The 18,745-nt window shown below is 42.5% G+C and overlaps 1 protein-coding gene across 2 annotated transcripts in view; it reads left to right on the forward strand.

Annotated features, from left to right (window-relative positions):
* Nsmaf (neutral sphingomyelinase activation associated factor) overlaps positions 1-18,745 on the forward strand; it is a 59,233-nt gene that overhangs the window by 2,561 nt on the left and 37,927 nt on the right. For both annotated transcript variants that reach the window (XM_037202430.1, XM_028878522.2), the window contains exons 2-8: positions 10,848-10,937; positions 12,848-12,926; positions 13,027-13,094; positions 13,168-13,204; positions 15,693-15,743; positions 18,160-18,231; positions 18,632-18,679. In XM_037202430.1, coding sequence (XP_037058325.1) covers positions 10,848-10,937; positions 12,848-12,926; positions 13,027-13,094; positions 13,168-13,204; positions 15,693-15,743; positions 18,160-18,231; positions 18,632-18,679 — 445 coding nt within the window. The remainder of the gene's footprint in view (positions 1-10,847; positions 10,938-12,847; positions 12,927-13,026; positions 13,095-13,167; positions 13,205-15,692; positions 15,744-18,159; positions 18,232-18,631; positions 18,680-18,745) is intronic.

The following is an 18,745-nucleotide window of genomic DNA, read 5'->3' on the forward strand; positions in this document are numbered from 1 at the left end:
TTTATCTTACTTATGTAGAAGTTTACATCGTTGAGACACAGGCCTTCAAAGCAAAAGCTGTCGTTTTATTTCTGTGATGTAATAGAACGAACAACTGTGGTTTGTAAGCTGTCATGTTGGGCTAAAGTGTTAATGAGTCTTAATTTTCTGTTGTATGCCTGTACATTACATTAATAGTCTTACAGGCATTCCTGAGACTTCCACTAGGCTTCAGAGAGCCCATGGATATATAATTCTTTGGTTACGCTGATATTAATTTTTGTTTTTACTCAACATATTTGTTTATCAATTGAGTTTGCATTTATTAAAAATATCTTTTTAGAATACTAAGTGATTTGTTATTCTCCCATGTAAATCTTCCATTTCTGTCATGGAGCATTCTAGTCTTTTATTCCCCTTTTGTTGGTTATGCCAGATATTGGAAAAGGAGATAACGTACAGAATCAGCACTCAGTCAGTTGGGAATGTAATGGATAAAAAAAAGTTGTGCCTTTAAAAAAATGGCTGAAAATGGGCGTTGGTGGAGCAAGCCTTTAATCCCAGCACTTGGGAAGCAGAGCCAGGCGGATCTCTGTGAGTTTGAGGCCACCCTAGTCTACAGAGTGAGATCCAGGACAGATACCAAAACTACACAGAGAAACCCTGTCTCAAAAAACCAAAAAAAAAAAAAAAAAAAAAGAAGAAGAAGAAGAAAGGTCCAGTTTTTATCACATATATCAATGAGAGAGAAAATAAATGTTGCAACTATTTTAATTAACTTAAAATTTATATTGGCTTCATCAGAAAATGCTTAGTAGCCTATCTCCTTATTCCATTATTATTTCAAATTAACTTATTCCTAAACAAGAATACATGGGGTTTGAGTTTTTGCTGTATGATTTGCATCAGCTATATCATTTTAAGTGTGATATAAATAGGAGTGGATGCTTAAGGATTCAGTACTTAATTTTAGTTTCTTTCTCTTCCTGCCTTCACTACCATCCCATTCTTCCTTTCTTTCTTTTATGAGATAGGGTCACATATAGCCCAGGCTAGACTTGAATTATTAACCCTCTTGCCTGCACCTCTAACTGCTATGATACAAGCGTGTGTCATACCCACATTGTATTAACCATGGTGCAGTGATACTTTCCTCTTTTGTTATTGTTGATGTACTGGGGATCGAACTCAGGGCCCTGTGCATGGAAGGTAAACACTTTACCTCTGAGTTATATCTTTGACTAGTTTCTTCTAAATACCACTATGGTCTCCATTTTAACACCAGATATTTAGAAATTGTCCTAACATTTTTAAGTCAAAAAGCTTTCAAAAAATTGTCTTTGGTTTATTTTTTTATTGATTATTATTATTATTTTACTTATTCCTTTTTTCCTCAGTGCTGGGGATGCTGGGGATTGTACATAGTGACTTGCAGATGGTAGGCAAATGTTCTGTGCAGCCTCTTACTTACTGTTAATTTGTATTTTATGAGAAACTTTGAATTGTTATCTTTTTCCTGAAGTGAATCTTTTAGGAACATATAATAATCTCACTGTTTCTAGTAATATTTTTTTATTTTGTCTGATATTCATATAGCTGTATCAGGTGATTTTCATTATATAAAATTTTCCATTTTTTTACATTTTCTGTAACCTCATGTTTTATGCATGTTTCTTACGAACTAGTGTATGATCTAACTTTTAAACTTTATTACATTTTGTTCATTTATTTTGTGCATGTGTGCATGTGTGTATGTGTGAGCATGTGTGAGTGGCAGTCAGTTGCAGGAGGCAGGTCTCTGCTTCCACCAAGATATCAAACTCAGGCTCGGCAGCAAACACTGAGCCATTTGCTGATCCCTTCTTGTTGATTTTTTTAGTAGTTTAATTTGAATCTTTGTTTTAAGAAATAGTTCATTTATTATTATTACAGATTTATTTCTGCCATCTCACTGCGGTCTTGGACTTCATCTCCTCCCTCAGCCCCTTTCCTTTGGATTAACTGAAGTTCCTGTGCTCTCTTTAGTGTTCATGCAGAGTGTGGCGTGCTATATTCTAATTTTATCTTTGTTTTAGTGCTCATGCTTGAAATGCTAACATTTAATATACTGTCTGCAGCTAGTCATTCTCCTGCTTTCCTCTCTGTCAGTGTGCAGCCCCTGGAGTAATTACTCCTGTCGTCCCATACTGAATTATAGTTCACTGTTGTCCAGTTAAATCGACACATTAGACATTATGACTGCCTGACTAATAATTTTGTAGTTTTATGTGCATGCTTGCTACAGTCTTTGATGGGTTTTCCTTCTTGCATCTCATGTCTTCCTTATGAAAATTTTCTTTCTTAATAATATCCTGTAAAAGTTCCTCTGAGCGGGGGTCTGATGATAGTACACTGCCCTTGTTTTTGTATGTCTGAATGTATCCTTATTTTGCCCATGCTTTGAGAATAGTCTTGCTAGATGTATCATTTTCTTAGCATTTTGAAGATTCTAAACTAAGGCAGATACCAGAGAACAGACCAGGACTTGCTGGAGAAGCAGTAAATCGTGATACCCAGCAGAGAAATGGTTGGCTGCAGGTTTGCCCTGCTCCCCTTGAGAGCACTCAGCTGTCCAGCTTTGCCACTTGAGAGAGAGAAACTTGAATCCTTCAGAATGACCAGGTGGCAAGACATGATAGGTCCTGCTTGTTACCCCTGGGCAGCCCAGTATTTGTGGCTTTGGATTGTCATTAACCCCACTGGCTTGACAGGGGACTGCTTAAATCTGTAAGATCTGGCAGGACTTGTGGTATCCCTGTCCACAGTTGGGAAGCATGAGCGTGTTCCCTGGCATCATTTGGGAGCTGGGGTCTAAGCCTGTGGACAACCAGGATTGATGGCCTTAAACACAAAGCCATAACCAGATTCTGGGCAGCTTCCCAGGACACCACCTTTGTTTTTAAGTAGAATGTCTTCTCTGGAAGCTCAGGAGGCCTCCTCTCTGTGGTGGTTGCTGCCGCTTCTCCAGCCCTTCTGATTTCTTTAAACTCAGATTTTTTGGGTCTGTTTTCTAAATAAGGTCATCTATTCAATATCTCTACTACATCTTGTAGTTGAACTTAAGAAACTAAGTGAATGATTTGACTAGGTCACATGGCTTGGTCGTGTGTGGCGGCTTATTTCGTCACCTTGGTTGCATTGGGAAGCCCCTGTTGACACACTTCTCAGTGTGTCTGAAGACATTTCCAGAGAAGATTAGCAGAGGGCAAGACACATCCAGAATGTGAATGGCCATTATGGGATGCAAGAGGAAAGGAAGGAGCCTGTTAGCCTAGGCAGTTCTCTCTGTGTCCTGGGACAACTGATCCTAGCTGCTGCTGCTGCCTTTCTGCCAAGAGAGACTAAAATCCGTGAAACTGAGTCACAAGACAAAACTGACACCGAGACTAAGTGCAGACTAGGACTAGCTCCGAGTTCTTGGGCCCAAATGCAGCCTTTGTCCCACGGTGACTTACAAGGCCTGGGAACCTCTGGGCAGTGCTCACTGTTAAGTTCTCTGAAGTTTAAATGATTCTGGTGTGATGGAAACATACTTTATATGACACTGGAATCTCAGTCTCACTGCATCCGCAGACCAGTGCATGAGCATGCCTGGAAGAGTCAGAGGCTCCGCCCCAGGTCCATTTCAGAATCTCATTTCAACATGCTTCCTAGATGACTGTGCGCACATGAAAGTCAGAGAACTCAAGGTGATGTCAGTTAGGCATCCGTGTTTTCTGTCTGTTTGCTACTTCTTTCCAACTGCTCCTTTGCCGCTGTGGGGTCCCCACGGCTCCCTGCACCGCTGCCGTGGCTTTGTGTGTGTACTGCAGGGTGCATCAAGGCCCTGCATGTGCTGGGTAAGCGCTTCAGCACTGAGCTTTGTCACCCAGTCCATTGGGCTATGAGTCTTGATGAGTGAGAAAGCCGAAGGGTTTTTAAGAGCACTGGTCATGTTTCTACCTTTATCATCATAGATGTGGAGACTTGAAATTAGAAGCAGGAGGCTTTATGGGTAGTGTCAGCGGGAGGGGTTTTGTTAGCTGAGCTGGGTCAGGAAGTAATTATCTCACCACTGAGAAGGGAGTATAATTTCTTAGAGTTGGGCTAAGTAATGAAGCGATAAATGTGCTGTGGAGGGGAAGGACTAGGAAAGTCAGCTGAAATAGTGAAATGGTTTTGCTAGGGAACCACACCTTCTGCAGAGAAAGAAGGGCCAGTAATTTACATGAGCCATTGGGCACAGGAACTAGAAATACTATTTAATCACTCATATTCCTGTGCAAATTTGTAGAATGTGGATAACTTGACACTAACTAGACACATGGGAAGAGGGGACCGCATGTGAGGAGTTGCCTTCCTCAGATTGGACTGTGAGCTGTCTGTGGGGGCGTTTTCTTGATTGCTAATTCGTAGAGGAGGGTCTACCTATTGTGGGAGGCGCTGTCCTGAGCAGGTTGTTCTGGTTGTCCAAGAAAGGTAGTTTTACACGAACCTGGAAGCAAACCAGTAAGCAGTGCTCCTCTCAGAGGTTTATTCAGCTCCTGGCTCCAAGTTTCTGCCTTGAGTTTCTACTCTGGTTTCTCTGGAGCAGTGGTTCTCAACCTTCCTAATGCTGCAGCCCTTTTAATACAGTTCCTTGTGACCTCCAACCATAAAATTACTTTCGTTGCTACTTCATAATTAATTTTGCTGCAGTTATGAACTGTAATATAAACATTTGTGTTTTCTGATGGTTTTAGGGGCCCTGTGTAAGGGTAGTTGGACCCCCAGGTTGAGAGCCACTGCTCTGGATGATGAACTGTAACCTGTAAACAGAAATAAAGACTTTCCTCCCTGAGTTGGTTTTGGTCATGGAGTTTATCACAAGAACAAAACGCAAACCAGGACGAGGGTTAATGTGTGTTTGAGGTGTCACTGAAGCTTGGGGGACAGGAGCTGACATTAGGATCCAGTGGTGAAAAGCTGCAGATTGACACGTAAGTATCAACCCGCAAGGAGAGGCAGTGAGTTCTGAATGTCAGTTTGTGGAGCTCAGGACCAGAGTGTATGAGGTCCCCCATACAGTGAGGACCTTTGGAAAGAGGAACAGAGATAACATACTTGCATTCATTCACTGCGGGCCCTGGCAGTGAACAGGGGAAAAAGTGAGAGAGGTGTACCTGGGGTAGATCAGGAAACAGGAAGTGGCAGCCGTGACAAATGCTGAGAAGCATGGTTGAGCTAATTACAGCTCCCCACTTCCCCTTTTAAAGTTTTAATTTACTGACTGCAGAGCTTGTGAAGTTTACTTGATTCTGAACATTAAAGAGACGTGAGTGAACCCAGTAGCAGTGAGGAAACCTTCAGAGAAAGCCGTGATGCAGGGCACCTATTTGAATCAAGGGAGTGAGGCTACAGCCTAAAAACCTAGATTTTTAAAGAAAGCAGTATTAAAACTTGAAAGTGAAAAAGAAAGCCACTATTATTGGACAGTTCAGGAAAGCAGTTTCACTCAAGAAGTATATACTATCATCAAAATATAATTTAGAACTTCTGGTCCGAATTGCCTTTCCTGAGCAGTTGCCAAAGGGAACTGCAAGGGAACACAAACAGCCATATGATCGTGTTCCTCCACATTGATTTCCAGAGCTGAGTCCTCACTTATAACTGGCTTCAAGAAAACTGGAGCCTCCCCTGAATGGAAGCTTTGAAAAACGCTGTCGGTTAAGAAAACAAAACCAGAATTTTCTAAAGTTGTGTTTGAAATGAGGACATATGTAGCTATTAGGCAGGGCCATGAGGACTTAGGACAGAGAAAGTGACTCTTCTTTTGTGCTCTTCTCGACAACGGCCTTCGTCTAAAAGAGAATTTCGTAAGGTGTGTGAAGATGCAGTGGACACAGGTGTCTGCTGATGTAAAAACGCAGGGAGAGCTTGCGTTAGGACTGCAGTTTTCTAGTGACCTGGGGACTCTGAGAGATGCTGAGAGAGCATGCATGTACTGGCTGCTTGTTAGCGCTGGATGGACAGAAGGTTCACAGACACAGACGGAGGAAGTTGTCACCAATCTCCAGCATGAGTTACCAGTGAAGTCCTGCCCTAGGCCTCTAATCTCTGTGGGCAGAGTTCTGATTGGAAGGTAAAAATGAAGTAGAGTTCAGTCACCTTCGCTTGGGCGGAGGATAAAGTGTTTGTTTTCTTGTTTGTTTTTAGGTTTTTTTGTGTGAACAAAATTAAAATGGGGAGATTGATGTTCATGTAGTTAGATGGAGTCTAATGTAAGTAACTGTTGAGAGTCTGAAAGACTCTTCCAGAGGATGGTCTTAGTGTGCTGAGTGCTTGAACTAAAGAGCTGAAAACGTCTCATATGTGAGGTCCCTGACCTCCTGCTTCTGTCCCCTTCTCCCCGAAGTGAGTCTTGAATCCAGAACTTCCCTCCAAGCTGTCTCATAGAGCCTCGAGTCCCTCTCCCCTAACCAACCACAGAAACTAGAGAGGTCAGTTTCTGTTCCTCTCTTGAAGCCCTTCACTGTGCGAGGTCCTGACCATACACATAGCTGGAGGCCAAGAAGACTCAGCAGAACTGTTGTTGGGTGCACTGTTCATCCAGCACCTTCTGACGTTCACATTTCCACACAGCTGTCTGCTTTGCCTGTGTCTCAGATATAAGCGTAAAAGGGAGACAGTTTTCTCTGGGTGTTTGGAATGCTTTCCAGTCATGCAAAAGTCTAAATACCTTTGTTAAGCCTGTCTCTTGTGAGCCTGCCTTTGTTATAGGAGTGGTGGGTGTGGCTCTTGTGATGGACAAGGACAGGTTTTGCTGTTTCTGCCCCTCCAGCTCTCTTCAGATGTTGCTGATGTGTGGGCGTGGCATGTTGTTTGCAGGGTGGTGTCACCAGACTGTAATCTCTCTGTTTGTCTGTTTTCTTAATCTCTTCAGTATTCCAAGAAGGGTTTTTTTCTGTTTGTTTATTTTGTTTTTTGAATTTTAAATGACTTGTTTGCTCAGCCAGCTCTCTAGTAGGACCACAACAGCCTGGCTTAATCTTCAGGGTATGGGTGGCAAACCCTGAAAGTGTGGCTGTCCTGTGGCTTGTGCAGTGCCACTCTGGTGTCAAAGCAGGTTTTCCGTTGAGCTTGTGCCAGATTTACACATGTAACCTAGACACAGGCTTGACTGGTACCCACTGTCAGCATGACTGGGAATAACTGTGGAGTCGCCGTGCATGCAGGGTTGTCCCTCTGGCTGTCTGGAGTGGAACAGTCAGTCAAGTGTTAAGCATATCATCAATATGTTTTAAATTCAGGTGACTCGAGGATAGAATAACATGTGTTTGATATAAATGACTCGCTAAATTGAAATGTATCTAGAAAATGACCCACACTCTGAAGGTGGGTTACACTGAGACTACGCAGACCCAGGGGCACAAGTCTAAAGAAGTGATTAATGGCTAGCTGTAACATTAGTGCGTGAGAGCGCAAAATCATGAAACTGCAAAAAAGTGACTTCAAATGTTTTTAATAATTTATTTATTTTTACATGCATTGGTGTTTTGCCTGCATGTATGTCTGTGTGAAGGTGTTAAATCCCCCGGAACTGGAGTTACAGACAGTTGTGAGCTACCATGTGGGTGCTGGGAATTGAACCTGGGTCCTCTGGAAGAGCAGTCAGTGCTCTTACTAATGAGCCACCTATCTAGCCCTGAATTTAAAGTTTTTAAAGCATTAGCTTTTACTCCATAGAATATTGTTTGGAAACTATTGTTGAAAGATAATTGAAATAATTTTCACACAGAATATGTTTAAAGCAGGTACCAGTAAAGGCTTCAGTGGAAACAAAACAAACAGCCCTTAAGCCGTTAATGTTAAGGAGTGTGATTGCTTAGGTTCCTTCTCTGTAGGTTTGCATTTCTTATAAAATGGAAGTGTTTATAAACAAAGGAAACTACTATTCATTTATGATAGATTTAGTGCCAAACTGTGGTGGGCATCTATCTTAATCACCACGTAGAAGAACAGTTGTTTTGGGAGGTGATCTGTGTTTCCTAGCCGTAAATTCATGCATGTGTCTTGTTAAAGAACACTTACTCTGTTTCCCCTTCCCATGGGAGGAGAGGGGATAGCAGGGGACAGAAGGAAGGACTGCATACCACCATTCAGGTGCAGCCAAGATCTAGGGCAGGGGGCAGTAATTAGTGAATAAGTTCCTGATTGGTGCCTTCCTGGACATCACCTGACACATCAAAGGAGTGACACCATCCTCCTGAATCTGATGACTGTACTGGAAATCAGATGGGCTGCAAAGGATTTCGAGTTGTGCTCTGGCAGTTTGGCTTATGACTAATTTTTTTTTAATATACTGGAGATTATTTATGACTTCTTTATGATTAATTGTTCAGAAATTTTTTAAATGCAGGACAGGTCAGTAAAACTTTGATGGTAAAACTAGTTCCTGTTATCATTAATTTTAATTTCATAAGTCAGTCCTTTGGGTCAGGTGTAGCTGAAGTTTTTCTGTGTCCCGCCTGGCCTGCAGTCAGGACAAATCTCTCTCACCCACCAGTCCCGGAGGCACTCAGACCCAAGTAAACACACAGGCTTATATTAATTAAAGCTGCTCAGCCATTAGCTCAGGCTTGCTATTGACTAGCCCTTACACTTAAACTCAGCCCATTTCTGTTCATCTATATGTTGCCATATTTTCCATGACTTTACCTGTTTGTCATTATGTGCTGCTCCCTGGACGGCTGGCATCTCCTGACTCAGCCTTCCTCTTCCCAGAATTCTCCTTGTCTGCTTATCTAGCCTATACTTCCTGCCTGGCTACTGGATGATCAGCGTTTTATTAAACCAGTGTACAAAAGCATTATCCCACCGCAGTCAGGTTGTGTTCTGAATGAACAATCTCTCATGTCACTCAGAGTGTTTTCACCTTTTCTTCTGTTCCTTGTGTTGTCTCTAGTCCTTCTTGTGCATTCTCCCCGGTTATTTGGGTGTTACTCTGTCATGTTTGGTCTTTATAAGGGTAATATTAGTCTTGACCTTTTCTTCTGACCCTGTATTGTCTCTGTTCCCTCAGTTGGTATTCCTGTGCTTGTTTGTGTCTTGTTCTTTCACAGTAGAAGCTTCTCATCTTGGAGGGACTCTTCGGTGCCGGACACCGGGTAAAGCCGTGTGCTTGCGCTGGTTTTCGGATGAGTGGTATCGTCCCAGGAAGCATCTGCACTGATTTCTCTGTATAGCTCATTCCCATCTGTTCCCTGCCTTCCACAGATCAGCTCACATCTCTTCCGTGCTTGGATATCTTTCTAGTTTGCTGTCATCTTTGGGTTTTGTCTTTTAAAAATATTTTATTCGCATCTTAGTTTTGTTCCAGGAGGAAGCAAAATAAGCAATATTCTGTATAATGCACATTTAATCTGGGTATCTCCCTCAAGGACAGCAGAGCGTCTAGATCCACCTGAAGTCTGATGCCTTCTGGAAGCTGCTCCGTGACTAAATGCTGTCAGCGTTCCCTGATACTCTGCAGCCAAAAACACGCTTCTTTCACTTTTTTGCCATGTACCTATTTCTGTGGCAGTTCAACTAAATTGTTACTTTATTTTTTTAGTTGTGCATGTGCACTCCCCGTGGTTCACATGTGGAGGTCTATGATGGACAACTCCCAGGAGTCAGTTTTTCCCTTCCCCCGGGGTCGGGGTTCCGGGGTCACTCAGGTCATAGGGCTTTAGCAGCAGTCACCTTTACCCTAGTCACCTTACCATCGTACACTTCTGCCATTGTGCTTTTAAAGTACAAAGCACTTAAAACTGAAGGAACTATACAACTCAGTCTACTTGTATGGTATTTACACGTCAGGTTGGTTGTAGTGTTGTGCCCAGATCGTGACCCCCAGAGAGACCACCAAAGACGAGCATGCCGGAATGCAAAAGCAAGGTTTAATTCTGGATATCCAAAAGCAATACAAGCCTAGGCAGGGACTTCGTCCAATACATCCAACGCAGTGGAGGCTGGAGGAAGCGCCCACCTGTCTGCAAGCTCAGTTTTTAAAGGGAAAAGTCACAAGGTTACATCATTTAGGGGTGCTAGTACAGGTACAATTCTGATTGGCTCGCTTCTAGGGATTCCAGAAATCACAATTCAGTTTTCCTTCTAAGGAAGTAGTTGCCCACCACCATTTTTCATTGGCTGCCCCCAGATGGGGGCATCTGGTGATTACACAGTCACTATGGAAACTAGGGTTGGGACATTCTATGGTCAAGCAGTTGCCTAGGGGGCCAGGGAGAGGACATTCCATAGTCTGGCAGCCATTACCTCCTGACTACCTTGTGACTCTGTACTTTTACACTTCCTGGTTTCTGGAATCTGAACTGACTGGTCTCAGTAACTTCTGGCCTGTTCTCAAAAGGAGAAATCTTAGGCCTTAATTTTAGGGTGAAAGCATTTTGGTCTTATTTCTAAGATGGCTCATTTTGGTCTCACAGTAGCCATCTGCGCACCTGCCTCCTAGAGCTCATTACCTCGTGGGAGTCGTAAGAACTCAAGACAGTGTGGGACATGGTCTCAGGGTTATGGCAGGGTAGGGACAGGAAAGCCTGGCATGCACCATCAGTGCGCACTGACACAAAAGTTCCGTGGGGAGGAGAGCAAGGTTGTCATAAACACTTAATTTCACAGTTTGGGGCTTTTGTGTGTGTTCGGAGAGTGCATCTGCGCTGTGAAGGACTCCATTTGGGGCATGGGAGAGAGTGTGGGCTTCACAGAGTGCTGCCTGGGGATGTGGGAGCAGGCTCTTTATGTGCAAAGCCTTCTATACCTCCGTAAACCAGATGTAACATGAAACTGTCTTCTTCTTCTTCCATGTTTAGGTTTTCCTTACTGCTGCTCAACTTGGAGGAGTACTACTTTGAGCAGCACACAGCTTTCCACGTCCAGCACCAGGGCAGCCATGAGGAAAGGTGAGCGAGCTCACGCAGCTCTGGGCACTGTGAGGTCTGATGTCTTTAAAATAAACACAGGACTATGTAGGAGTCCCTCTTTAATTAGGTAGCCAGATGGTGGCATAACTTACAGTGGTTCTGCTCCTCTGACAGAGGCTGCCGAGCAGAGCAGGGCTCCTAGGGTAGTTCTGGCTCCTCTGACAGAGGCTGCCGAGCAGAGCAGGGCTCCTAGAGTGGTTCTGGCTCCCCTGAGGCTGCCGAGCAGGGCTCTGGTCATGACTTTGCTCCCGGATCTCTCTTGTAACAGTGCTCCCTGCTCTTGGTCACTGGGATGATGATGCAGTAAAGTAATGATCAAAAACCATGGAGCAGTGAAAGATGTCAGCCTCTTCCAGAAGTAATAAATAATGCAGTGTGAACCAGAGCAAAATCTACCTCCTCCATAACTACTAATTACTCCTTTAAAAACAGATCCAGTTGCTTGGTTCAATTTTTTGAAAACTATTAATCAAAGCATATTTTGTCTTTGCATTTTTGTTCTCCCTGTACAAATTGTACTTCAGTGTCACTAAATTGCTGATTAATGTGAAGTTATTTTTAGTTGAAAAATTCTAGTTAGTAAATACAAAGGGGTGGTAGAATTTAAACCCTGGATGAAGTAATGGTTCTGTATGAGGGGTCAGCAACTACACACAGGTTTGGACCCAATCTGAGTGGCCACCTGCTTTTACTGGTATATGACCCCTTGTTTGGGAGAAACCACTGCCATTTGTTTCCATGTGGCCCATGTTTGCTCACCCTGTGACAGTTGTGACAGAGACTGCATGATCTATAAAGATACCCTTGTCTGACTCTTCATAGAAATTATTTACTATAATTATATGGTGTATCATAATCTTCAGTGGCTGCTAAAACCATTGGATGAGAGGTTAATGAGAAGTTTTGTAATGGGCATGTCAAGATTAATACCACCTCAAGTCCTTCGTATTTCCTGCTGATGTAAAGGCACTACCTGTCTGCCTGCCCCCTGACTTGTTGTCAGAAGATGTAACAGAATCTGATCTAATCCCATGGAGACTATAAAGGAAGGACATGTAGAGGGCTGTCACACAGATGCAGTAAGAGCAGCTATGGGCTGGGAGGTGGGGCTGCTGTTTCAGTGGGAGGCTCTGGTCTGGAATCCCCAAGAGAACATGGGTTCCAGCCTATGATTGCAAAAGGGACAACAAAAAAGTCACTATGTGGGAAATAATTTTATTTATTTATTTATTTTGGTTTTTCGAGACAGAGTTTCTCTGTGTAGCTTTGTGCCTTTCCTGGATCTTGCTCTGTAGACCAGGCTGGCCTCGAACTCACAAAAGATCCGCCTGCCTCTGCCTCCCGAGTACTGAGATTAAAGGCATGTGCCACCACCGCTCGGCGGGAAATAATTTCAGATTAGCAAGTGTGAGTGGTATATGAATCAAATATAATGGGGACTTTGTTTGGATTTTGATTTGAGTAAACAAACTGAAAATACATTTATAAAATGGAAAGTTTTTGAACATAATGTATGTGGAGACCTTAAAGAGTTATTCATTTTTAAGCATGATTATAATAGAGCCATTATTAAAAGAGTGCTTCCTCAGAGCTCTATATGTAGACCAGCTGGGCTAAGGAGGTCTTATACAAGAAGCAAAAATGACCAATGCTAAAGTTAGGTGATAGGTATATGGGCATTTTCTATTCTATTTGCTTATACTTAGAAATTTCATACTATTAACAAATTTAACTGTTGATAAGTTTGGATATTAAAAGTAAATGCACTTAACAACATGAAAAAATGTACATTTTCAAAACCTTTTGAGAAAGGAGAGTTGTAAACTGAATCATAACTTTTGTGATTGTCCTGGTGTTCATCAAATAATCTTTTCTGCTTTGGCTCCTAGGAAAATCAGAGGATCATTAAAAATATGTTCAAAATCAGTGATTTTTGAGCCAGATGCAGTATCTCAGCCCATCATTAAGGTAAAGGTGTTTTAAATATGTGCAGAGACATTCCTAATCGTGTGTGTGCATGTACTTTTATTTTTGCTTACTTTTATAATATTCTTTCAATTTTATCCAGATTCCTTTGAGAGATTGTTTAAAAATAGGAAAACACGGAGAAAATGGAGCCAACAGACACTTTGCAAAGTATGTCATTTTTCACTTTTAATTTTACTTCAACAAAAATTTTACGTATCTGATGACTTTTTCTGTATTCCAGGGCAAAGTCTTCGGGTATTTCACTCATTTTCAGACAGGTGAGAAGCATGTAGTAAAAATTTTTACTAAAAATGTTAGTATGTATTTTTCCAAATTTGTATGAAGATTTCTGTGCATGAGTATGTATAATTTTTTGCATGATGAAATTATTCACTTAATATAGATCTCAACTGAAAACACTTGGAATTAGATGTTTAAATGCCTTGAGAATTTAGTCATTGAGAAGTAAACATTTTAAAAGATAAGATTCTACCATTGGCCCTTCCATGTTTACTAAGTATAAGGATTGCAGTTTGTCCTCAGAATCAGTGTGGGAAGGTTGTGCGACCTCCCACTGCTAAAGGTGGCAAGCCAGTGCCAGGCTGCGGAACCAGCCTCAGGCAGTGCTCCAGAAGGGTAGTCTCTCCTGTCAGGAATGACCTGAGCTGTTGTCTTTTGTTCATTCCAGAGACATACTGCATTCACTGCAGTACTCAATTCAGTATTGGCATCACATGACATTTAAAATGTAATTTTTCTGCTGGCATATCATTAATTAGTTTGTAGATTAAAAAATTAAGTAAAGAAAGAGCAGAGGTCTTTCTTTGTTCTTTTGGTTTTGGGCTCCACATTCCTTAACTGTCTCAGGATTTGTTGTCAGGGTTGCCTAGACTCTGCAATGCTCTAGTTCTGTGCATTGTCAGGGTCCAGAGAAACATTCTGTGATCCAATGCGTGCAGGAACTCTGTGGGGAATGTGACTGCAGCTGAGCACTTGATCCAGAGATTTGCGCAGGACAGTGCCTGAAGTGTTGTTGGCTGTTGTTTGTTCTTTTTGGGGACCTGTCACCCAGTTCCCAAATAAATCACACACATAGGCATATTCTTAATTATGAATGTCTGGCCTTAGCTTGGCCTGTTTCTAGCCAGCTTTCCTTAACTTAACTTATCCTGTCTACCTTTTGCCTCTGGGCTTGTCCCATTCTCTTACTCCATGGCTTGCTGTGTAGCTGGCCCCTGATATCCTCCTCCTTCTCTGGCCACTTCTTCTTTTCTCCCAGATTTCTCCTTCTGTATATTCTCTCTGCCTGCGAGCCCTGCCTGTCCTTTCTCCTGCCTTGCTATTGGCCATTCAACTCTTTATTAGACCATCAGGTGTTTTAGACAGGCACAGTGTCACAGCTTCACAGAGTTAAACAAGTGCAACATAAAGAAAAGTAACACACCTTTAAGTAATAGTCTGCAACACTGAAGCATCTGGGGGAGTGGAGTGGGAGGAGGCAAGAGCGGCCTCTGCTGTCTCTCATCATGGAACCCTTTGTTCATAGAACACTGTCTAACATGCCTTGACATTTCTCTTATGAAATCTGGGAGATTTTGAGTTCAGTAACTTTCTGTTAGCACCTTCTGTAATTCCAGTTTTAAAAAAGGAAGAGATGAACTATCTTCAACTTCATATTTAATGCTCCAGATGCAAACAGATAAAGCCCATGTGGTGCTTTGTGGGGGAGTCCTGTTACTATCCCTTCCCCTGGGTGTGTTCACAGTGTATTTCTTTTTACATCATGCGCTTATTGAAGGGCATCCATATCTTGGGAGGAAAGGGAACTTTTTTTTAAGTTAAAAGTAACATTTTCTTTAGAGAACTACCCATCTTAGTAGAGGATGAATAACTTGGTTTTAGAAATACAGGTCAGACTAATCAATTCAAAATCAAGGGGCACCCAGGGTAAGCTACTCTTCCAAGGGTTATTTTAAGCTTCATATGTCCAGAAGACTTTCACCAAGTCTCAGAAAGAGGTTTTGGTATAGAGTTTTGTTTTCAGATTTTGTTGTTGTTGTTGGAATAACATGTTTGTGTGTATATTATGTGTGCATGTATGAACATTAGTTTTAAGCCATATGTTCAATAGGGGAGATAGATGATGAGGGGGCAAAATCTCTTCCTGTGTCAGTTAGTGATAAATTTTATGAAGAAAATGAGAAGCAGGACAAAAGTGTAGGGCATTCTAGGGAATGTTGCTGTGCTCCTTAAGACAGAGTGGTTAGCAAAGAGAGAAAGAGCCACTAGCAGTGCCAGCAAGGTGAGCCAGCAGTGATCACAAGACAGGAGTTGAGTGGAGTCCGCGTAGAGGGGTCAGAGCAGAGTACATGCTCAGAGGAAGGCTGGCATAGCAGCAGGCCACTTTCATGGTGGCCTCTGAACCATGGTAAGGCTGTAAAGAGCAAATGAGAAAACCACTGGGGAGCTGTAAGAGTAGTCTGACCTGGTTTGTATGCATTTGAAACCTTCTGGTGAGGATCAGGAGTGGAGCCAGGAGACCCGAGTACTCTGCATCAGGCTGGTGAGCCCTGCTCATTTTCTGGGTACGTGCTAAAGACAAGCCTGGGAGTGTGCTGATGACGTAGTTGCAGTGCATAAAGGATAACAATCCAGAAAGACTTCCAACTAGAGCTGTATAACATGTAAACATTGAATTCATAGTATCTTTGTAGGAATTTTTCACATGAAAACTTCATTATTTCAGTGTTGATTTGCCTTTCTCAGGTATATTTCATTAAAGAACACAATATTGTGGCACCATATAAGATAGAACGGGTAAGTAAAGTTTTTCATTGGAAATGAATGCAGTGATTATTGGAAATGTATACAGTGATTTGGAGCAGTAGGACTTTTATGGTTCTATAAACATCTTTAATCAAATATGGTAATACTGGGTACTTCAAAGTTTATTAACAGTTAATGCAAAAGTGCCCAAGGGATACATAGACTTTAGCCCTAATAGCAAAAGCTTAGAGATGATATTAGAAGTGGAAGAAAAGGAGAGATGCTCAGGGGTTAAGAGTACTGGGGATTTGTTACTTACATGGCAGCTAAAAACCATTTGTAACTCCAGTTCCAGAGGATCTGATGTCTTCTTCTGGCCTCTGCAGGCACTGTACACACAGTACATAGATATGTATGCAGGCAAAATAACTATACACAAAATAAAAATATCACCTTCTAAGAAAGGAAGGAAGAAACTGAAGTCAGTGTACAAATTTATAAGCATAGTTTACTGTGTATCACTGAGAATTTTTTGCTGAAAATTTATTTTTTATTTATTTTTTCTTCTGAGACAAGGTTTCTCTGTGTAGTTTTGGTGCCTGTCCTGGATCTTGCTCTGTAGACCAGGCTGGCCTCAAACTCACAGAGATCCACCTGCTTCTGCCTCCCGAATGCTGGGATTAAAGGTGTGCGCCACCATCTGAAAATTTATTTTTAAGAGTAGTCAAGAACTACTTAGTTTTTAAAATACCCTATATTTGATAACAACTTTTATAAAGTCATAATTTGGTGGAAGTTATAAGGATTTGTCAAGGAAGCATAGGCATGTATGTGACTTCACCTCTGTTGTGATCCTTCACGCCGCAGCAAACTGTGTGGGGACGGCATCACTCCTATTAAAGGGGTTTTTATAGGACCAGGGATGGAGCCAGCTCCTAATAAGGACACTTCTGTGAATGAGAAAAGCCACACACTCTGTGCAAACCCAGGCCCACATGCTGAGTCAGCTCCAGGTGCAGGCCAGCCTGCAGTATCTTGTCTAGCAGCTTATGAAACACAAACTGCTTAAGCAGTTTTATAGACAAGAAAACTTGCATGTGCAGATGACCCAGGAGTTTGACCACTATGTGTGAGTGTCCCTTCCTCCCTGCTAAATGCTTCATGTCTTGTGACTGTTCTCTTGTTGTGACATTGCCTCTACACTTTGACAAAAGCCTCCATGGGCAATAGCCTACCCTCCTGTCAGGTTGAGAGCACTCCTGGGTACCCTTCCTCAGGTAGCTCTGCTGAGACCATCTGAAGTACAGACCTGTTTCTCAAGTGCCAGGCACATAGCTATCAATGCATGTGAGGGTTCTCTAGGGATGCAGACCATCTGGACATTACATTTATGTATGGGAGGGGGGCGTGGAGATAAGACAGAGAGAGATTGTTAAAAGGAATTTATTACAAGGAATCAGTGGGGAGATAATAAAGACTGAGACATCCAGCCTCTGAAGAGCACACAGTCTAAGACAAGTCTGCATCTGAAGGGAAGGGAAACCCAGCATTCCATCCAGAAGATAGTCACAAAGGTAGAAGTTTCTATTGGTAGTCTTTTGTTCTCTTTGGACCTTGACAGACAAGACTAACTTACATTGAATAGCTTAGTCCATTTTAGTCAGTCTAGTGACTAGATGTTAATTCTTTCTCATAGACATACAGAAACAATGTTTACTGAAATATATTGGCATTTTGTGGCCCAATCAAGTTAACATGTAATGGTAGCCATCATGTACATGCGTTCCTGTCCCTGGGGCACCTCAGTACATGGAGTGAATATTGAGGGAGCTGAGGGAGAACTAGATATCAATACAGTGACAGTGAGAGAGTTCTGTCCCACTCACGAACGAGAAGAGCATGCGGAGAGAACACCAGCCAGGAGTCAGCATTGGAGGCCAGATGGACCCATGGATATAGCACAGAACATTCTCGCCACAGTGACACATATCACATGTTAGGTCACAAAGCAAGCCATAGCCAAGGTGAGATTGAAATCACTGCCCCACCACAGTGAGGTGAAATCAATTGGAAAGCCAGGATAGTGCATTTCCACAGCATATTGTCAAGCCAGTAGTGGGTAAAAGAACTGAAAAGAGAAACTTGGAAACATTGCATGACAAATCAAAAGAGAATGTCCGTTTATGGGAGCAAAGCAGCATTAAGAGAAATGTAAATTAGATGTCTACATTACAAAAGGAAAGACTCAACATAAAACTAACTCCACCCCTCAGGGAATGAGAGCAGGAAGTACAGACCAAGTGCAGGGGCATGGAAGACACTGAGTGACGAGACTGCTGTGGGTCTTGTGCTTGCTCCCCGCGGGCTCTCAGTTTGGGGATGAGAGCAGAAACATGCAGAGTTGGCAGCTGCTGGGCAGGTGCTCTTAAAGTAGCAGGCTGACACGCTCTGCTTCTGTCCTCATCAGGGGAAAATGGAGTATGTCTTTGACCTGGAAGTTTCTGGGAAGGTGGAAGATGTTGTGGAGACGTTGCTACAGGTAAGCCAGCTGGCCCTTCAGTCTGGCACCACAGAACACAGAGCAGAATGAGCCGGAAGCCTCAGTTTTGTTTTCACTTTTGTTTTGAGGCAGGGCTCATGTAGCTCAGGCTGGCCTCCCTCCTGCCTCTCTGTCCCTGGAACTGGGATTAAAGGCATGCACCACGTCTGCTCAGAAGCCATCTTTTCAATCTCCTATTTCATCTTGTCCAGATAGCTATCACTTTTCTAAATGTGCTGATTTACTTGAATTTGGAAACTTAAGTAGGAAAAGCCACAGACATCAGGAGTTATCTCTGCTGTTACTAAGTGAAAGAGTAATCAGTGTTTTCCATTGCCTCTAAAGAAGTACTTGCTGTCATCTGCAAGGAAGCTAATTGTGTGTATTTGTCACATTGTAGTTGCACAGGGCATCCTGTCTTGATAAACTTGGTGACCAAACGGCCATGGTGAGTGTTCTGACTAACTGCTGTTTGCCTAGAAGTTAACATCTGTTGAGTCGCTTACACTCATTT

This window comes from Peromyscus leucopus, chromosome 2 (assembly GCF_004664715.2).
Source record: "Peromyscus leucopus breed LL Stock chromosome 2, UCI_PerLeu_2.1, whole genome shotgun sequence".
In the NCBI taxonomy this organism is placed as follows: domain Eukaryota; kingdom Metazoa; phylum Chordata; class Mammalia; order Rodentia; family Cricetidae; genus Peromyscus; species Peromyscus leucopus.